This window comes from Apus apus, chromosome 12, assembly GCF_020740795.1.
Source record: "Apus apus isolate bApuApu2 chromosome 12, bApuApu2.pri.cur, whole genome shotgun sequence".
Classification (NCBI taxonomy): Eukaryota; Metazoa; Chordata; class Aves; order Apodiformes; family Apodidae; genus Apus; species Apus apus.
Genome location: NC_067293.1, coordinates 3,230,613 through 3,247,774, shown reverse-complemented (window position 1 = coordinate 3,247,774; position 17,162 = coordinate 3,230,613). Strand labels below are relative to the sequence as shown.

The 17,162-nt window shown below is 53.0% G+C and overlaps 2 protein-coding genes across 2 annotated transcripts in view; both read right to left on the bottom strand.

Moving 5' to 3' along the window:
* Positions 1–17,162, bottom strand: part of RAP2C (RAP2C, member of RAS oncogene family) — a 144,000-nt gene that overhangs the window by 106,854 nt on the left and 19,984 nt on the right. The window lies entirely within an intron of this gene.
* FRMD7 (FERM domain containing 7) lies at positions 2,986–15,381 on the bottom strand. The gene is made up of 12 exons (XM_051630383.1): positions 15,325–15,381; positions 10,070–10,174; positions 9,614–9,656; positions 8,268–8,346; positions 7,447–7,544; positions 7,191–7,305; positions 6,849–6,996; positions 5,091–5,186; positions 4,681–4,844; positions 4,413–4,481; positions 4,236–4,311; positions 2,986–4,047 (listed from the first exon to the last, which is right to left on the bottom strand). Exons 1-12 carry the CDS (start codon positions 15,379–15,381, stop codon positions 3,040–3,042), a joined length of 2,058 nt encoding a protein of 685 aa, XP_051486343.1. The 3' UTR covers positions 2,986–3,039.

Genomic DNA, 17,162 nt, shown 5'->3' with positions numbered 1-17,162 from the left:
TGTAGCTGAATAGGAAAGTGGAGCTGCTTCTTGTGTTTGCACAAAGTTTTGCAATTGGTAAAGGCCTGACTTTTACCACACTGTTTTATGACTTAACACTGGAATAAAATGATTCTCCTCTTTGCAGAGTTTCAGTGGAATTATGTTGGCTCACCTCATTTCACATTTTTCCAATAAAGGAAGTAACACTTGATGCAGAGATGAGGTAAATGTACTGGCCCCTGTCTTAGTGCTTCTCCAAGCTGCAGCTCTTTCTACTGTGTCCATGTTGCTTCTATCCTAACATACACACCTCTGCCTCAAAACTTGTCAAACGTTCTGCAGCAGAATTTCAAGATTAGTTTCATCTAAGTGATAGATTTCATATGAACCCCAGTTATTGCAGTCCAGATGCACTGAGTAGCTTTATGTTTTGACACTAATGTTGCTGTGCCTCCTCTGCCTTTAATAGTCCTGGTGTAAGGGCTATAAACATTAACATGTTCCAGGTACTGTTGTTGTCTTTCAGCAGCAGCAGACTAAATCATTCCATGTCTTCTCTCCAGCCTCATTTTCTTCCCCAGTGAGACATGGAAATAGATGTTCTTAACCTCTTTTGGGTGAACAGGGCTGAGCAGGGGCTGTGGGAAAGGACTTAATTATTCAAGGGTTATTTCAATTGTTCCTTGACATGTGAGCCATTGTTTACCGGGATTGTTCCTTTATTTTAGTCCCAAGAAAACTAGTTTATACAATGAATTTAGCTTGAAGATGTTAATTTCTGTCACACATTCATGAGTTGCTTTGTTCCTCTGCTCTTGTTGACCATCATGTAGGATGTGTTGAGGCACAGTGCACACGCTGTCCCCCAGTGCTCTCTAGTCAATGGAAAAAAAATCCAAAAATAGTTCCCAAGTCCTGGTTTCTCCCTCTCGATGCTGTTTTTCCAGCATAGTCCTGAATGCCAGAGCTGGCAGCTCCTGGAGACTGGGGCAGTGTGACTGTCTGTTGATCCCTCTTGGTGGGACTGTTTCTGGGATGTCACCAAGATACAGCTGACCTGGGCCAGCCTTTACTGGTGTCTCCACATGCTCTCAGGAGGTAACAGCAATTGTACTTTGGCCTCTTTGCTTAAGAGACCCCTTTAAGTGACATTCTCTGAGGGTTGTGCCTAGAGGCTCTATTTGAAACACTGCTGCTTCTTTTCCCCTCTGCCAAGTCATGCATATAGTTTGTCAAATGCTGTACTGAGTCCTGGTTCTTGCTCTTTCCAAGGTGCAGGGCTTTGGGAAAGGGAAGAAACAACTCTCTAACCAGAAAGTTTATCCCTTTTTTTTTTTTTTAAAAATAGAACCTGTGCCGGAGCAGCATGTGGGGTCTCTGTAGTTCACAGCTTCTTCATCACAGGATAACCAGGAACAAAAGCAAACCTTACACTGTGCTCTCTTGTTGTTTTAATGCATTTCTTTGGGCAAACAACCAAGAATGTGGTTGTTTTCAGGGTTCTCACCAAGTCTCTGTGGCCACTGAGACAGTGAAGGCACAGAGAGAGGCAGGAAGCTGCTGCTGGAGGGGGAAACCAGCCTGGCTGCTCCATGGAGCAACGGGGGCTGCCTGGGAGTTGGGAGGCACAGGGGGAGATGGGCTGAGGTCCCTGCTGGGCTGGGATGTAGTCTTGGCAGAAGGAAGACCCCAAAACTCAGGTGGGAACAACTGATTTTTATTGTCCAGCTACTAAACCACAGGACAGGGACACGCACAGTGACCCATGCCCATGAAGCCCAGTTCTTTTTACATTTGTACCTGTTTTCTGCCTTTGCCCATTCTGGCTGGTCACAGTGGTTTCCTAACTGGATTTACTGGGCTGTCCCTCTCCTTACAGTCACATCCTACAGTCTTCTAGGGTTGTTCTTAAAAGTAACAAGATTCTCCCCTAAAATCTTATCGAGGTGGCACAATTCTCCAGTTTTCTTAGTAGCAAAAAGGAGTAGTTGGAAGCACCATGGTTAACAGCAGCCCTCCTTAATGCCACGGGGATCACAGCTGCCTGTTTCTTTCCTAACCCTTCCCGAGGTCTTTTTCTAACCCCTGCTGCGTGACTGGGCCTGTTTCAGAGGAACAACAGCCACCCCCTTACATGCCTCACTCCCCCAGATCTAAGCAGGGCACTGAGGTGCTGGGGCTATGGAGCTGCTTCCTGAAAATGACAGCTGGTGGGCCTAAGAAAAGCTGTTAAACAAGATCATTCCCAGAATCACAGAATTACGGAGGCTGGAAAAGCCCTCTGAGCTCATCAAGTCCAGCCTATGACCTCACCCACTTCCCAGTTCTCGCTGGGGGATGTTGTTAACTGGTTTACAAGCACCACTGCTGTGTTTCTTGGGGAAAGACAATGCTCTGAACCAGCCAGAGAGAAGACAGAGCAGTTTGCTTCTTCCATGGCTCCAAGCATCACATGAAATACCCTACATATGCAGCCTTGTCCTGAAGGGCAAGGTGCTCCCTACAACATTGGGAGAGGCAGGATGAAGGAGATGGGCTCTGTGCTGAGGCATTGGCCATGTCCATGAGGGCTACAGCTCCAGGAGCAGCCTCCCCTGCCATCCTGCTCCTCCCCAAATGGGCCTCAAACACTTTCCCTACCAATGTGCTTCTCTGCAGTTGTGAAAAACAGCAGGTATGTTTTTTTGTTTGGGTTTTGTTGGCTTTTTTTCTTTTTTTTTTTTTTTCCTCTCTCTCCCTACCATGGTGAGACTTCAGCAGCTGAGCACCAAGCATGGCCAGACTTTAGGAAAGCCCAGGCCCCTCTGGCTGCAACAGAACCTCCATGTGTAAGGGGCAGAGATGTGCCAGCTTCCAAGCATGGTGCCAGGGGACGGGTCCTTCTGAACACTGCTTTGCTGTCCGTCAGCACATCCTCTAGAGCTAAGAGCACCGATAACCACACAAGCCCACCAAAGAGCCACGAGCCGTAACCAGCCCTGCAAAGCAGCAGTGCCACCCTTCTGCAGCCCCAGTCTGTGATGGCCACCTCTGCTCCCTCCAGCCAGTGTCAGGCACCTAGGTGAAATACCTGGTGTCCCCGCGGGAAGTCCTCTCTTCCGTGGCGCAGCTGGCGAAGTTCACCTCCTCGTCCTCTTCATCCAGCTGGAGGCTGCCCGAGGAGAGCCGTGCCCGGGCCACGGGCCCCCGCCGTGCCCGCCCCAACAGGGAGCAGTACTCGGCGGCCAGGAGGTCGGAGTCGGAGTCGCTGGACTCGGTGCTGCTGCCCACAGAGCGCTCGGCCGGTCGGCGCGGCCCGGCCTGGGCCGGCAGGTGCCAGAAGACCCCTGCCCTCCTGCTGCTGAGCGCCGGGCACGGCCCCAGGGGTCTGAACTCGGAGCCGTAGGGGAAGCGAAGGGCTTTCATGTCCGACTGGCTCCAGGAGCGCTTGGGAGGCTGCTCCTGCAGGCTGTAACCCCAGGAGCGAGGCAGGGCCCTGCTCTGCCCTGCTGGGGCCAGGCCCGCGCCCGCCGCCTCGCCGGGCAGCTCCCCCACCCAGCTCCCGCTCGGGCTCCGGCCGGGGGGTTTCGCAGCCACGGGGCTGAAGCCACCGGCCGGGTCCTCGCCGGGCGCTGGGGCGTAGCATGGGGGCTGCGGGGGCCTGTCCAGGTAGAAGAGGCCCTGCGGGGCCAGGGCGGCCACGGCCGGGGGGCACGGCACGTCGGTGTACGCCAGGGGCCGGGCGCTCACCTCCTGCATGTTGCCCACCGAGGTGCTCTTGCTGTTCCCGGTGAGCTGGTGGTGTGGCCGAAAGGATGTCAGGGGGTTCCTGGCGCTGAAGAGGTCAGGGGGCTCCCACGCTCGCTCCAGCTCCAGCTCGGCATAGAGCAGGGGGAAGGCGGATGAGCTTTTGGAGTGGGGCAGGAAGGTGGGGGACGCCCCGGGCCTGGAGCGCTCCAGCTCGGCAGCGAGCGTCACGTCCGCGGCCGAGCTCCGGCGCCGGCTGTCCAGGGTGGGCTCAGAGGCGTGTACCCCGTTGGCGTGGTAAGAGCCACGGCCGCCATAGGCCAGGCGCAGCTCCTCCACCTGAGCAGGGGCAGAGGGACGGTGGGTGCCCAGACCCCAGCCAGGCAGGGGGGGGGAAAGCAGGGCCAGCCCTGACACCCCCCCCCCTCAAAGAGCTGAGGGTCAGCCTTGGGCTCCAGCTGAGCTCTGCCAAGCCAAGACCACCCCCAGCCCCAGTGCTACCTCCAGTGGTGCCAAGGGGATCGTACCTGCTTGGAGACGTCTGTCAGGAGGTCCGGGGAGGAGCGGCACTGCCTCTCGTCGTAGCGGGACGCGTAGTGCTTCCTGCCAGGCCCAGAGCACGGGTGGGTGTGTAGCCAGGAGGGTCCCATCCCCTCTCCCCCACACCACCCGGGCACTGCCCTGCTCTGCGTCCCCCCAGGTACCTCTCAAAGGGCAGGCTCTTCATCTTTGCCTTCCTCCCATGCTCCAGGAGCTGCCTCTGTGTCCTCCCGCTGCAGCAGGGGGGGGAAAAGGTGTGAGCACCCTCAGCCCGGGCAGCCGCACATCGCAGGGGATGCGACAGCAGGCTCCCCAGGAAAAGCAGCTGTCAGGCATCGTTCCCTTGCAGCCAGGCAGGGCTGGCACAAAGGGCATCAGAGCTCTCCCCGTGCCCTTCCTGGCCCCAGTGATTGTTTTCCCCTGAGACTTTACCTGTAGCGGAAACTGGAGCCCTTGCTGCATAGAAGGGCTTTGGGCTTTGACTTGGGCTCTTCAGACAGCCTGAAGAAGGCATGATACTCCACACAAGTCTTCCAGAAAGCTTTGCAGGTGTCCCTGCTGGCCATAGTGAACTCCAGCGTGTCCTTGCACAGCGCCTGCGCAGCCAGAGACAAGGGTCAGGGGTGCAGGGCCAGGCTCTGCCATCTGCCCCTGGCCCCCCAAAGCATCACCCCGGGCTACAGGCAGCTCTGGGCAGTGCAGCACCACCCTGCTGAGGACACAGGGGTGGGAAGGAGAATCACCCATGAGCAGAAAAATTGATTTTAGTCAAAATCAGGGCCATTGCCTGGCTGATCCTTGGCCCACAGCCACCTGGCAGCTGCCCACAGTGCGGTACTTACAGAGACGTTTGCATGGAGCTTGATGAGAAAATGCTTCCTCTTGAAGCTCAGCTTGCGAATCTTGGACCAGTTGAAAGTGTTGATCTTTGTGTTGCCCTGCAAGGACAGACACAGCAATTACAGGAGGATAGGGAAGATGAAGATTGCAAAATTACAAAGAACCAGAACCTGAGCTTGTAGGACACTACACTAGACCTTGACATGGCTCTCACTGCTACAAGTCTGGGGAAGAATTGCCACGATTTGGTGGTTCCCAAAAGTGGGAATCAAGGTTCAAGGCTTAACTGCCTACTAAAGCTACTTGTAAAACCCCAGGATACCAAGAAGAACCACACAGAGATCCAGGCAGTGAGTCCCACCTATCCCAGCTCAAACACCACAAGAGTTAAAGCAGAATCAGCCCTCCAAAAGATGTAAGACCCTCCTCTCCTTCGCTGGGAAGAGCAGCAGAACTCAGCTCCCTCCCATACCTCTACACCCAGGTGAAGCAGGCTGCACGTGTGTGCCGTGCCCCTTGTTGTCATTGCACACCCATTTAGGTGCAGCACAACACTGGTGTCACAGCAGGACCTGCTACAACTGCACGACTCCATGCTGTGCCACCAAGACCCTCTCAGCTTGCCGGGAGAGCCCATTAAAACCCGGCGCTGTCACCGTGTGCGAGGGGTGTTTATGGCCCTGAATAAATTCTCAGGTCTGGCAGTGCTCATTATGAACAGCAGACCCACAGTTAGGACTGATTTTTTTTTTTTTCTTATTTTTTTTTTTTTTTCTCCCTCCCTTGCTCTGGCAAGATGTTCCCAGGCTGAAATTAGCTGGTGTGGGAGGCAGGAGCTGCTTCCCGCCGGCTCAGGCAGCCTGTGTTCCTGCCGCAGCCGCGCGGTGATCGCAGCGTTACGCAACGTGCGGGGCTATTTTTGCTCCCAGATTACATGGTGAGCACCAGGGAGGCAGCCAGGCAACCTTGGTGCTTGCCACGGCCACACTGGCTGTGACAAAGGCCAGCAGAGCCCGGGCAGGCTGGGTGGCAAGCAGCCAGCACTGGTGGGGATGGTGGCACTGAGCCCTGCCCTGGACCATCACTGCCACACTGCCAGCTCTGCTCTTGTAGGATTAGGAGCACAGAGTCACAGAATTACCTGGATTGGAAAAGACCTTAAAGATCACAGAGTCCAACTGTCAACCACTGGTAAGTTCTTAACTGTATCCCTAAGGGACCTCTGGAGATCATCACATCCACCCCCCCCTGCCAGAGCAGGACCACATAGGGCAGGTCACACAGAAATACATCCAGGCGGGTCTTGACAGTCTCCAGAGAGGAAGACTCCACAATCTCTTTGGGCAGCCTGTCCCAGGGCTCTGTATCCCTCATAGGAAAGAAGTTTTTCCTCATGTTGAGATAGAACTTCCTGTGTTACAGTTTGCACTCATTGCCCCTTCTACAACATCTATAGAACTTGTAAATACCTCCAGAGATAAGGACTCCAACAGGGACTCTACCACCGACCTGGGCAGCCCATTCCAATGCCTGATAACCCTTCCGGTGACAAAATTCTTCCTCACATCCAAACTAAACCTCCCCTGGCACAACTTGAGTCCATTACCTCTTGTCCTTTCACTTGTGACTTGATTGCACAGCCCCATCCCCACCTCTTTACCACCTCCTTTCAGGTAGTTGTAAAGAGAGAGCACACAGAGGGGAGGAGAATGGTCCCCCCAGCTGCAGGGATGTCCCCCCGCCCCCAGCCTTGTGCTCACCCGCAGGACCAGCACCCCCATGTGTGTCACAGCCAGGTTGATCTGTGTCCCCTCGCCGTCGCTGGCAGGGTGTGGGCGAATCCCATACATCTCCAGCTTCCTGGCCACGTCCAGCAGCTGAACATCTGACTCGGCTGGCGTCTTCCCACTGGAGACACAAACGTGCCGGGAAGCAACAAGAGGGAGAAGGCAGCTGCTGAAAAGGGCTGGGAAAGATGCCCGTTTGGATGTGTGCAGGCTGGCATCACACCCGTCCTGCTGCCAGCCCTGCCTGCTGGTGGGAACGGCCCCCTCCCTGGCAGGTGGGTGCTTTGGGTGGCCACGGCACAGAGCGGCCCTTACCGGTGCCTCCGGTGGTAGTGCATGATCTTGTTGTCCAGGTACTCCTGGTTGGGCAGGTACCTGTGGGTCTCCAGGTGCTGTTGGTCCGTCTCCTCATGGAAGTCACCCAGCTCAGCTGCACGGGACAAGAGGAGAAAGGGGGTTAGATGGTGAGGGGGTCATTGCAGGGGAACCCCCTGGCTAGGCAGCTAAAGCAGAGCCCTGTGGTGTCCCCAGGGAAGGGGCACTGGCCCTGTGGGCACTCGCCTGCCCTTACACTGCAGCAGGTGGGAGACCAGCAGCGCCGCGCTCTTGTCACTGCAGGGCAGCTGCCCCAGTGCCAGGTCCTTCTTGATCTGGAGGGTGAAGAGGTACCTGTGGAGGGGGACAGGAGCATGCTCTGGGTTGGAGCTGTGCTCAGCAGATAGCCTGGTGCTGGATTAAGCCCCAAAAGTTCTGCTGTGAGGGGCTGGCTGCCTCCACGCCTCTCCCTGCATTTGCCCATGTTCCAACCCGAGGGGTGCAGGTCCATGAGGTCCCAGGAGGAGTGCACAGCCCCTGCAGAAGGCTGCAGCTGGGCACCACCACAACCAACATGCTCCTGTCACTGAAATGCCCATTAGTAGGTTTCAGAGTCAACATTTCTTTATGCTTTGGAGGACATTTGCATCTCTCAGGGCTCCTGTCCTGCAGAAGCACCATCTGAGTTTTATTCTTAGCTCCTGTTTGCAGGGCTTGCTCTAAAGCATAAGGGCTAACAATGTAATTTTTAAAAATAACATTAAAGTTCTTCTTTCAGGGCACAGATTGAGGCAGGAGCTAGACTTAGCGAGGTCAGACTTGGTGCCTAATGCTGAAGTGTTTGGCAGTAAACAAATTGCAGCCTCTTAAGAGGGCTGATCCTTCAAGTGGATTTTGTTTAAAAACAGAGGATCAAGAGGAGATACTCTCTTGGTTTTTGATTTGTAAGCACAGAGCTCTTTCAATACTTAGAACAACTGCTGCTAACTGACAGGTTTGGGTGGAAGAAGGAATTAAACACATGCTTTGCGATTGAAAAAAATGTGTGGTAAGACAATAATAGAACAAGTACTGTACCTTGTCAGCTCTTCTCTCAGATGGCCGGGGTCCACTGGGAAAAATTTCACCATAAATTTGAAAAGAACCTCCTTAGGATCTTAAAACACAACATCTTCATAAGTTTTCTTGTACGTGTCTATTGAGAACATTTACAACTCTCTTCACACATGCTGTCTTCTTACAGAGCAAATTACTCCGGGCCCTTAAAAACCAGGGTTGGAAGCCCTGAGCACCAGGGACTCCACCCAGCCCCCATAACCAGCCTGCCCAGACCCCAGTGCTACTAATGGAAGCAAAGAGGGAATTGGACACCTGAATAATACTAAATTACAAAGACCCTTGCCAGGAGGCGGGGGGGGTTCCATGGAGCAGTGCCAGGGGTGCTTGCCTGGGGCACGGTGAGAGCTCCAGTTTAGTTGCCATCAGCAAGGCTGGACATTAAACTCAGCCCTCCAAGCACTTGGGAAGCAACAGCTCCAGAGGACACAGTTTGGGCAAACGTTTTTTTTTTGTGGGATGAGTGAGAACAAATGGCGCAGCCCAAGGCAAAAAGAATGGAGGGAGTGAGGCGAGTTTGTAGGCACAGGACACCCTGGAATGCTCAGAAGTCCCTGCAGGGACAGGATCTTGAAAGAGCAGGCAAGAAAGGGGAAACTGGTGCCTGAAATAGTCCCACTTCTGATGCACCCAGCAAGAGGATGCTCTTTATCAGGCTTTCTCCTTAAAAGAAATTAATGCAAGCACTGTGCTGCAGCTGCCCCATGGCACACACCGGGGTGGTGGCCTCAGGCTCTTGACCAGCTCCTAAGTTGTCCTGTATTTGGAGAAAACACCATCTGGCCTGTTGCAATGGTGGAAACAGGCACAGGCTGACAAGGGCTCTGTGTGAACACTGGCCCCGGCCAGGGCAGGGGATGCTGAGCCTGAATTCAGGTCAGGCTCCTCAGCACCCCAGTGGAGCAGCCAGGGAGCTGGAGAGCAGCACGGATCCCGGGAAGCACCAGAAGAACCCAGTTCCACAGGGCATCTGGGCTGCTGGGAGCAGCAGCAGGGGAAGGAGGGCACACAGGGAGCTGTGTCCTGCTGCCAGCACAGCCCCTGCTCCTCCACCAAGCTGCCAAGTTATTAACAGCTCCAGCCTGAACCCGTGCAGGTTACCAGATTGCAAAGGGTCCACAGGGTTTGATACGGACTGTGGTGTCTTTGCAAACAACCCTACCCAACCTCATGCTATAAAAAGGTCTCAGGTACATCCTGGAAACCAGAGCCCCCCCCATCCCCAGGCAATAAAAGCTGCACGAATGTGCCCACACTGGTCTGGCACTGGCAGTGATTTAGAAGAATCGCATTCTGGAAACACTTACTTTTGACTTGCTTTGTTATGGGCTTTAGCGGTTCCAACCAGACCTGAAATAAAGCAGTAGAGAACTGGGTCAATAAACAGCCCAAGAGGCAAGGGGGTGGGAGGGGAGGTTTGGGGGAAGAAAAGCAGCAGAATCACACTGTAAAGCAACACAGAAATGTTGGCCAGCTCAGCTGCTGTGACGAGAGGTCCTGCTGAGGCCACCCCCACCCCACGCATGTCTCCAGAAACCCCCCCCTGGGCCAGGGCTGTCAGCAGGGCTTTGCCAACCACCTCGTGGCTCCCCTCCTCACTCCCATTTTCTTAAGGGTTTTTTTTTTTTAATTTTTGTTTTGGCATCGTGGCCAACCTCTCTGTGGGAATTTTCCATCTGTTATTCCAGGGAAGCCCCCCCGGCTGCGCGGGCGTCGCTGCGGGCCGGTGCAGCAGCGGGACCCCTGCCCAGCCCCGCACTCACGTGGTTCCCGGCCTGGCTGCGGAACTCCAGCCCAAAATACTCCTTCTCCACCAGGTTGAGGTGGCTGCAGGTGAGGTTGAACAGCCCTTTCCCACAGGATTTTTGCTGGCAAACAAACACACCACGGAAGCGGTAGGTTAGGCAGCGCGGGCAGCGGCAGTGACGGGGTTTCTGTGAGGCAAAGGAGTTTTAGCTCCTCATGGTCACCCTAAGAGGAGCTGTGGGATTTTCCTGAGTCCCGATTTCCAAAACCTTACTCAATTTATGCTGCTGGTTTCAGCATGTGGGACAGGCTGACTGCACACTGCATGTCCCTTCCCTCTGCTCCTGGAAATCAGATCCCCTCTCGTCACTTCCCTCTTTTATTAAGGAACGTAAACCAAAAAGGAAGGGAAAAAGGAAAGAACTCTTGCTTTTGGCTCAGCCTTGGCAACCATCCCTGCCTGGGCAGTGATCCCTGGCAAATCACTGAGCAGTCACTAGGATGAGCATCTCCCTGACCCAGGAACAGCCGTGGCAAACGTGCTGGATGAGGAGCAAACGGGAGCAGACTTCAAACCTGCACAGCCAGCCCTTGCACCCCGACAGCTGGGGAGGAGCTGCTATTAGGGTTACTGGTAATTAACAGCAGCAGGGCCCTGTGGAGATCCTGTGCCAAGGGCCCTGGGTCATCCACGCACTTCAGCAATATTAATTAAGTAGCACTACATGCTGATAACTACACCAGGCTGTAGTTACTCCCAGTAAACAGGAACACTTGGTGGGTGTTTTGCTTGACTGTGTGATGTCCCTGGGGAGCAACCTGGGAGGCTCCTACTTTGGAAAATGCTCCAGAAAGCACCAGAAATTAACCTGGCAGTGACCCCACCCCAGCAAAACCCCTCCTTTATGAAAAGCAGACCAAAACCAATCCTAGAATCATAGAATGTGTGGGGTTGGAAGAGACCTTTAAAGTCCAGCTCCCCCTGCAGTGAGCAGGGACCTTTTTAGCTAGATCAGGTTGATCAGAGCTCCATCAAGCCTGACCTTGAATGTTTCCAGGAATGGGGCCTCCATCACCTCTCTGGGTAACCTGTTCCAGGGCTTCACCATCACCCTCATAGTAAAGAACTTCTTTCTGATACCCAATCTAAACCTACCCTGCTCTAGCTTAAGGGAATTACCCTCTGTCCTATCTCTACACACTCTTGTAAAAAGTCCCTCCCCAGCTTTCCTTTAGCCCCTTCAGGCACTGGAAGGCTGCTATGAGGTCCCCCCACAGCTTTCTCTTCTCCCAGCTGTACAACCCCAGCTCTCTCAGCCTGTCTTTGTAGGAGAGGTGGAAAAAAACCAAACCCCAACAAGTGTGGGTTAGTGCAAAAGCAAAGCAGAGCAGAGAGGCTGGGTTACACAACAACAGCTAAATTATGGCATTTTGGGTGATGGAGGTGAGGGCAGGCTGCAGCTCCCTGTGCCAGTGGGTGCTCCCAGCAGGGACGGGAGGGACCCTGGCTGCTGGCAGTGATGCACACTAATAACCACCTTTCACAGCTTCTCCTGGGATGAAATTGCTGGCTCTGTGCTGAAAGGTTGCTGAAAAGTGATAGCGTAATAACAGCATTTGCTCTGCAGCACTCCTGGTTCCCCTCGAAATTACTAGATCACAAGGGTAATTAAAACAATTATAAATGTTGATTTCCAAGCTAGAAGTTTCTAGCATGAAAGGCCTTGGCCTTTGTCAGGCAGCCAGGAAAGACAAGCATTTCTTACCGGATTATTACCCACCACGTCGGTTGGGAGCAACCTGCTCCCCTCCAAGGCCAGCACTGCCCAGGGCAGGGGAGACAAGTGGCTCCGTCCCTGGAAAACCTGCTCACTGGGGAGACAGAGCCCTGCAATGCAGGGAGTGATTTATAAGAAGAGGCTTTCCTCTAGTGGAGGGGTGCTTGCAGGTGGCCCCTCCTGGGTTTGTGGGGTGCCGAGGCTCCAACAAGCACTGCTGCAAGCACCAGGGTGAGGTTGTGTTCAGGACAGGATCAAGCAAGAGCAGGGTGCTGTGCCAGAAGAGCACTGTGAGCATGATATGTGGGGCTGGGCACCTCATGCCTGACCATAAATGTACCTTCAGTGATGTTTCAGGGCCAGGCTGGTACCCCCAGGCAGAAACCCTTGTGGTGAGGAAGGTGGAAAGGAGATGCTGTGCACACCTGTCCTCTTCAGGGTGGAAGCAGCTGGGACTGTCAGCAGGGTAAGAAAGCAAGAGGCACATCCAGAGTCAGACAGCAACTTGTGACACATGGGGACACACACCTGTCCCCAGAGGGCAGCCTGGCAGCTTCCTCCAACAGTAAAGCCTCGTCTCTGCAGCATTCCCTGTAGCACAGGCCTGTGGTTTAGCAGGGAGCCTGTGGGATCTGGTGGGATCTTTGTCCACCACCTCAGGAGGTGTCCTCCAGCCAGTGTCATGCTGACAGGCAATGCCACACACCAAACCCACCAGCCCCATACCACCTGTGCCCTCGCTGGTCAAGCTCACGTGCAGCCAACTCTGCAACCCCCCCCCCCCGCCAACAAATTCCCACTTTTATTAATCCTGAGGGACATGAGACCATGGGAGACTTTGTCCTGTGCTCAGCCCCAGCAATTAGTTCTTCTGGGCTTGTTTGTTTTTCTTTCTTCTTTTCCTTCTCACTGAGTTTTGCCCTGTAGCAAATTCCACTAGCAGAGATGCCCAGGCTTTGTCTGCCCAGCCTACAAAGTGGTTCTCCCTTTCTCTGCTGCTCTGGGAGAGCTCCTGAGGCTGCCCAGACTCAGGGCTACATTATTTAAACCCTTTCCAGAGAGGAGTGACTTCATGGGCAGGAGCACACGCCAGGTCACAGCTCTGGGTATCCAGAGGGAAAGAAGAAGAAAGGCAGCTTTGCAATATCTCCTCTCAGTCCCAGAGCCACGACAGGCTGACCTGTGACAGTCCCTGTGCCCACGCACTGGGGCAGGGGGGTCCTGGTGTCCTCCCAGTGCAAGGCCTGGGGCTCACTGGCACAGCCAGCAGTGTCCCATAGAGGCCCCATCCATGCCAGGGTTTAAATGACAGAATCACGGAATCTGGTTGGAAGGGACCTTGAAGATCATCAAGTCCAACCATAACCTCAATCCCCCTGCCATAACCTCATCTACCCGTTCAGTGCTCAAATCATGTCACTAAGCACTGTATCTGTATTTCTTTTAAACACTTCCAGGGATGGTGACTCCACCACCTCCCTGGGCAGCCTGTTCCACTGCCCAACCACTCTTTGGGTAAAGAAATTCTTTCTGATATCCAGCCTAAACCTCCCCTGGTGCAGCTTCAGGCCATTTCCTCTCGTCCTGTCATTATTCACTAGGGAGAAGAGGCCAACTCCCACCTCCCTACAACTTCCTTTCAGGTAGTTGTAAACCTGGGTGCTGAGCAGGGAGGGCAGGAGGAGGGACATGCTGCCAGGCCCCTGTCTTTGCCCACCCCAGGGGCTCAGACCTGGCTCAGACCAGGAATCACCTCCAGCTCCCAGCCGAAGGAAATCCTCGGAGCTCTGCAGCCCTGGAGAGGGTGCTGGGTCCTTGCTGCTGGTGAGGGTGTGGATGGAGGCAAAAGCTTTCTTAGGGAGGAACTCATGCCTGTGCCAAGCCAGGCTGGAAATCAGGCTTGGCCACACGTGCCAGCAGCTGTGACCCCCATGTGAGTCAGGTGTGGACGCACCGGCCGAGGGGAAGCTGAGCCCGCCGTGTCTTCTCTCTTTTGTCTCTTTCCTTTCCCATCACACTGCAGTACCATGCACTCAAAAGAGCTTTCTGAAGTCAGGGAGGGTTTAGGAAGAGTTGCTTGAAATCTCTGCTCCAAACTTAGCCCAAAGCAGTGCTTTTATAATGGAGAAGTCACTAATTCAACTCCTCATTTATCGTACCCATCCGGCATCAAATGCATGAAATGCCTGAAAGGGGTTTCCAAGACCATTTCATGCTAAAAAAGGAAATGACCAGAAGTTCCTCTAATGGAAGCTATTTGCTGCAATAACATGTCGTGCAGAGCTATAGTGCTGCAAGTGTTTTGGGCAAATAAGAAAGCAGAGATGGAAAAAAAAGAAGAATACAGCAATATTGTACCAGCAGCATCTTGCCAATTGTCTCTCACTATGCCTTGATCTAAGCAATATGGGAAAAAATGTAAATTTAAATGGCTGGTCTCATTTTTAAGCTGACTCCAGGTCTAGGATACATTAATAAAACTAAATCAAAAACCTTCCTTACTGTGCCAAGGGATGGAATTGCTTTGCAGCCCTCTTTTGTGTAAAATTGCTATCACAAAGAAACCAAGAAGTACTTGTAAGACCGAGTAGTTCTCAGGCTGTGCTATAAAACCAGAGGGTATGACTGCCCAAGAAATGTAACAGGACTTGAAAAAAAATGATTTTCTATAAAGGACTCTGGTCCCAGAGGAGATGCAGGTAAGTGCTAGAACAGATCTACTTGATTATCTAATTCAGTTAGTGACTGTGATTAGCAAACCCTAACCAGAAGCAAATGCTCAGTCACACTTATAATTGTGAAGAGGCAGGTCTAGACGTATCTAGTTTCATTTATCTATGTACAGATACATGTGAATCTAGCACTATAGTTATTAAGACATAACATTTGAAGCCTATTTCAGCAGTCAGTATTCAAAGCTAGCATCTAATAAATTCCAGTTGTTCATGACAGTGTGTTATGGGACACTGCCATGCAGGGAAAAAAACAGATGCAGTGAGTTTTTTTCCTCAGCTACTCTCAAAAACCACAGTTACCTTTTCCAGTTAAATGCTCTGGGAGGGATGCATGCAGATGTTTCTCTCCAGGGACAGTTTGGTTAAATATCCTATTTTTTGTCTGTTTCCAGATTTTTCTTCCTTTTTGAATGCTTATATTGGCAGCCAGACAAATGAGAGAAGAACTCGACACTTGTCAAGAGCATCACTTCATATTAGCTGAGTTCTGAAAGATGATGCCAGATAAATCCTCCTTCTTTATAAATAATGCCCATAAGGAGAGAGGAAGCATGATAGTGCTGAAAGTCATTTAGCAGTCAGCACCACAACCTCTTGTTTTGGATTTGAGGTGTTTTTTTTGCTTTGTTGGGTTTTTGTTTTGTTTTTTCGAAGCTATCAGAAGCTATCAGAGACCATGCAACCCTTCAGAGCAGCAATGACTTCAATAATTAGCACCAAGAAAACCCACAAACCAATAAGAATATGATACCCACTTACATCAACTACGAAGATCTTCTGGGAGTCATCCAGAAACTGGACTTTCAGGTGCAGCATCCTCGAGCGTGTGGCAGGAGCAGGAGTCCTAGTGCTGTGAGCAGAGTGCAGGGAAGGGAGCCCTGACTCCTCTTGCACACATAATTTCCCTCTCAGCTGGATGGAGGAGGCTGCAGTCACAGCTGTGGAGCAGAGGTTGTAGCAAAGGAACTGAATGCCTAAAAAAAAAACAAGTAAAAAAACCCAACACAAAACAACCAACTGATACCTCCCCTGGTTTAAATATCACGACTGTGTTAAAGGATATTGTTCCTCTGTGAGTTATGGGTGTGTTAGCAGGGGCCAGGCTGTGCAGCAGCTCTGCAGGAGATAAACACAGAGCAGCTACAGTTGGTGGGGAGCAATGAGAGGGCAAAGCAAGCCCACACCTTCTACTGTGGGGCAAGGGGAGAAGACCTGAGCAGTTCTCCTACTGAAGTCACTGAGCAGCCACCATCCCTTTCCTCTGCTCCTGTCCAGGTGCACTGAAACCCCAGGTGACCACCAGCTGGGTGCTCAGCCTGTCCCAAGGGTCCTGCTCTTGCTCCAGGAGGTGGGCAGGTAAGGTCTGCTGAGCAGTGTGCATGGGCTGGGCAGGTGGGCTGGTGCACATCACAGAGGCTGGGAAATGTTTCCAACTGAACTTGAAACTGGGTGGGGGTCCTCCCTGGGGAGGCAGAGAAGGACATGCTGCTAATTCCTGGCTTGCCCCCTGATTTGGCAGCTTAGTGAAGTCTCACAAGCCTCTGAGATGATCTGGTTCCCACCTCGCACCAGGAAAGCCCCACGCATGTGGGTGCAGGCACAGGGCTGTGCTGCCATACCCAGCAGGACCAGCCAGAAACCAGCTCATCCTCCCAGCACCAGTCCCAGCTGCCCACCCCCCAGTGTCCCAGGGGCTCAGCTTACTGGGTGCAGCCACCCTGCAGCGTGGTGGGCACCTGGGGCTTATACTTGGACCACTTTTCTGCCCCCTTTACTGTGGGGACATGATGTCTGACCCCTCCTTTCTGGCAGAGCCCCCTTGCTGAGCGTTTGGATGGAGGCAGCTTGTGGGCATGAGAGATGCACAGAGTGGTGGCAAGAGGCAGGCACTGCCCTGTCAGAGGGGATCCTTCCTGCTGCTGGGAAAAGCCACAAGCAGGCACCATCCCATGGGACTGAGACGGATGGAAATGCTTCCCTGCTAACCAAAAAAGCAACATCAGGTGCTGCAGATATTTTGCTCTTTGCTCCCTTCCCAGTTTCCACTGAAACATCCCCTGTCAGGCACCCCAGACCACCTGATGTGGTCCAGCTTATGCTTCCTAAATATTCCTGGGGATGCCAGGACAGAACCTGTCAAGGTGCTAGTTTGCTGCCTGGGCTGCAGAGAGGAAGAACATAGAGCTTTTTATCTACAGAAAAATTGTTAGTCTTCTTCTGGCCACAAAAACAACAACAAAAAAAGATGCTTCAAAGTTAAAGCAAATCTGCTTTTCCACATGATCTGCTCCACAAAGCAGCTGAGCTCTTCTTCTGCCAGGGGCTGGGAGGGGCTGGCTGTGTGGGCACTGCCTCCAAGGACCAAATTTCCAGCCCTGCTTTTGGCCCAGAGTCTGAGCTTTTTGTGTCATGTACAAAACATCCTGGGAGGGGGGAGGAGGGGAGGGCACCGTCCCTCTGCAGGTTTGAGTGTTCCTGCTGTCCAATAGTGCTGTGCATGGAGAAGAGCAGCACTGCTGGGAGCTGCTCATAGCTCTGCCACGGGAACACCAAGAGCACTGGCCTGACTGGAAGGATGCCTGGGGTTCAGTGGAGGA

Excerpts from the sequence above, each read along its gene's own strand:
- FRMD7 (XM_051630383.1), bottom strand. The coding sequence starts at position 15,381 with ATGCTGCACCTGAAAGTCCAGTTTCTGGATGACTCCCAGAAGATCTTC. Across the intron at positions 9,657-10,069 it reads GCAGCCAGGCCGGGAACCAC|GTCTGGTTGGAACCGCTAAA; the intron begins GTGAGTGCGGGG and ends GCTTTATTTCAG. Across the intron at positions 8,347-9,613 it reads CATAACAAAGCAAGTCAAAA|ATCCTAAGGAGGTTCTTTTC; the intron begins GTAAGTGTTTCC and ends TTGTGTTTTAAG.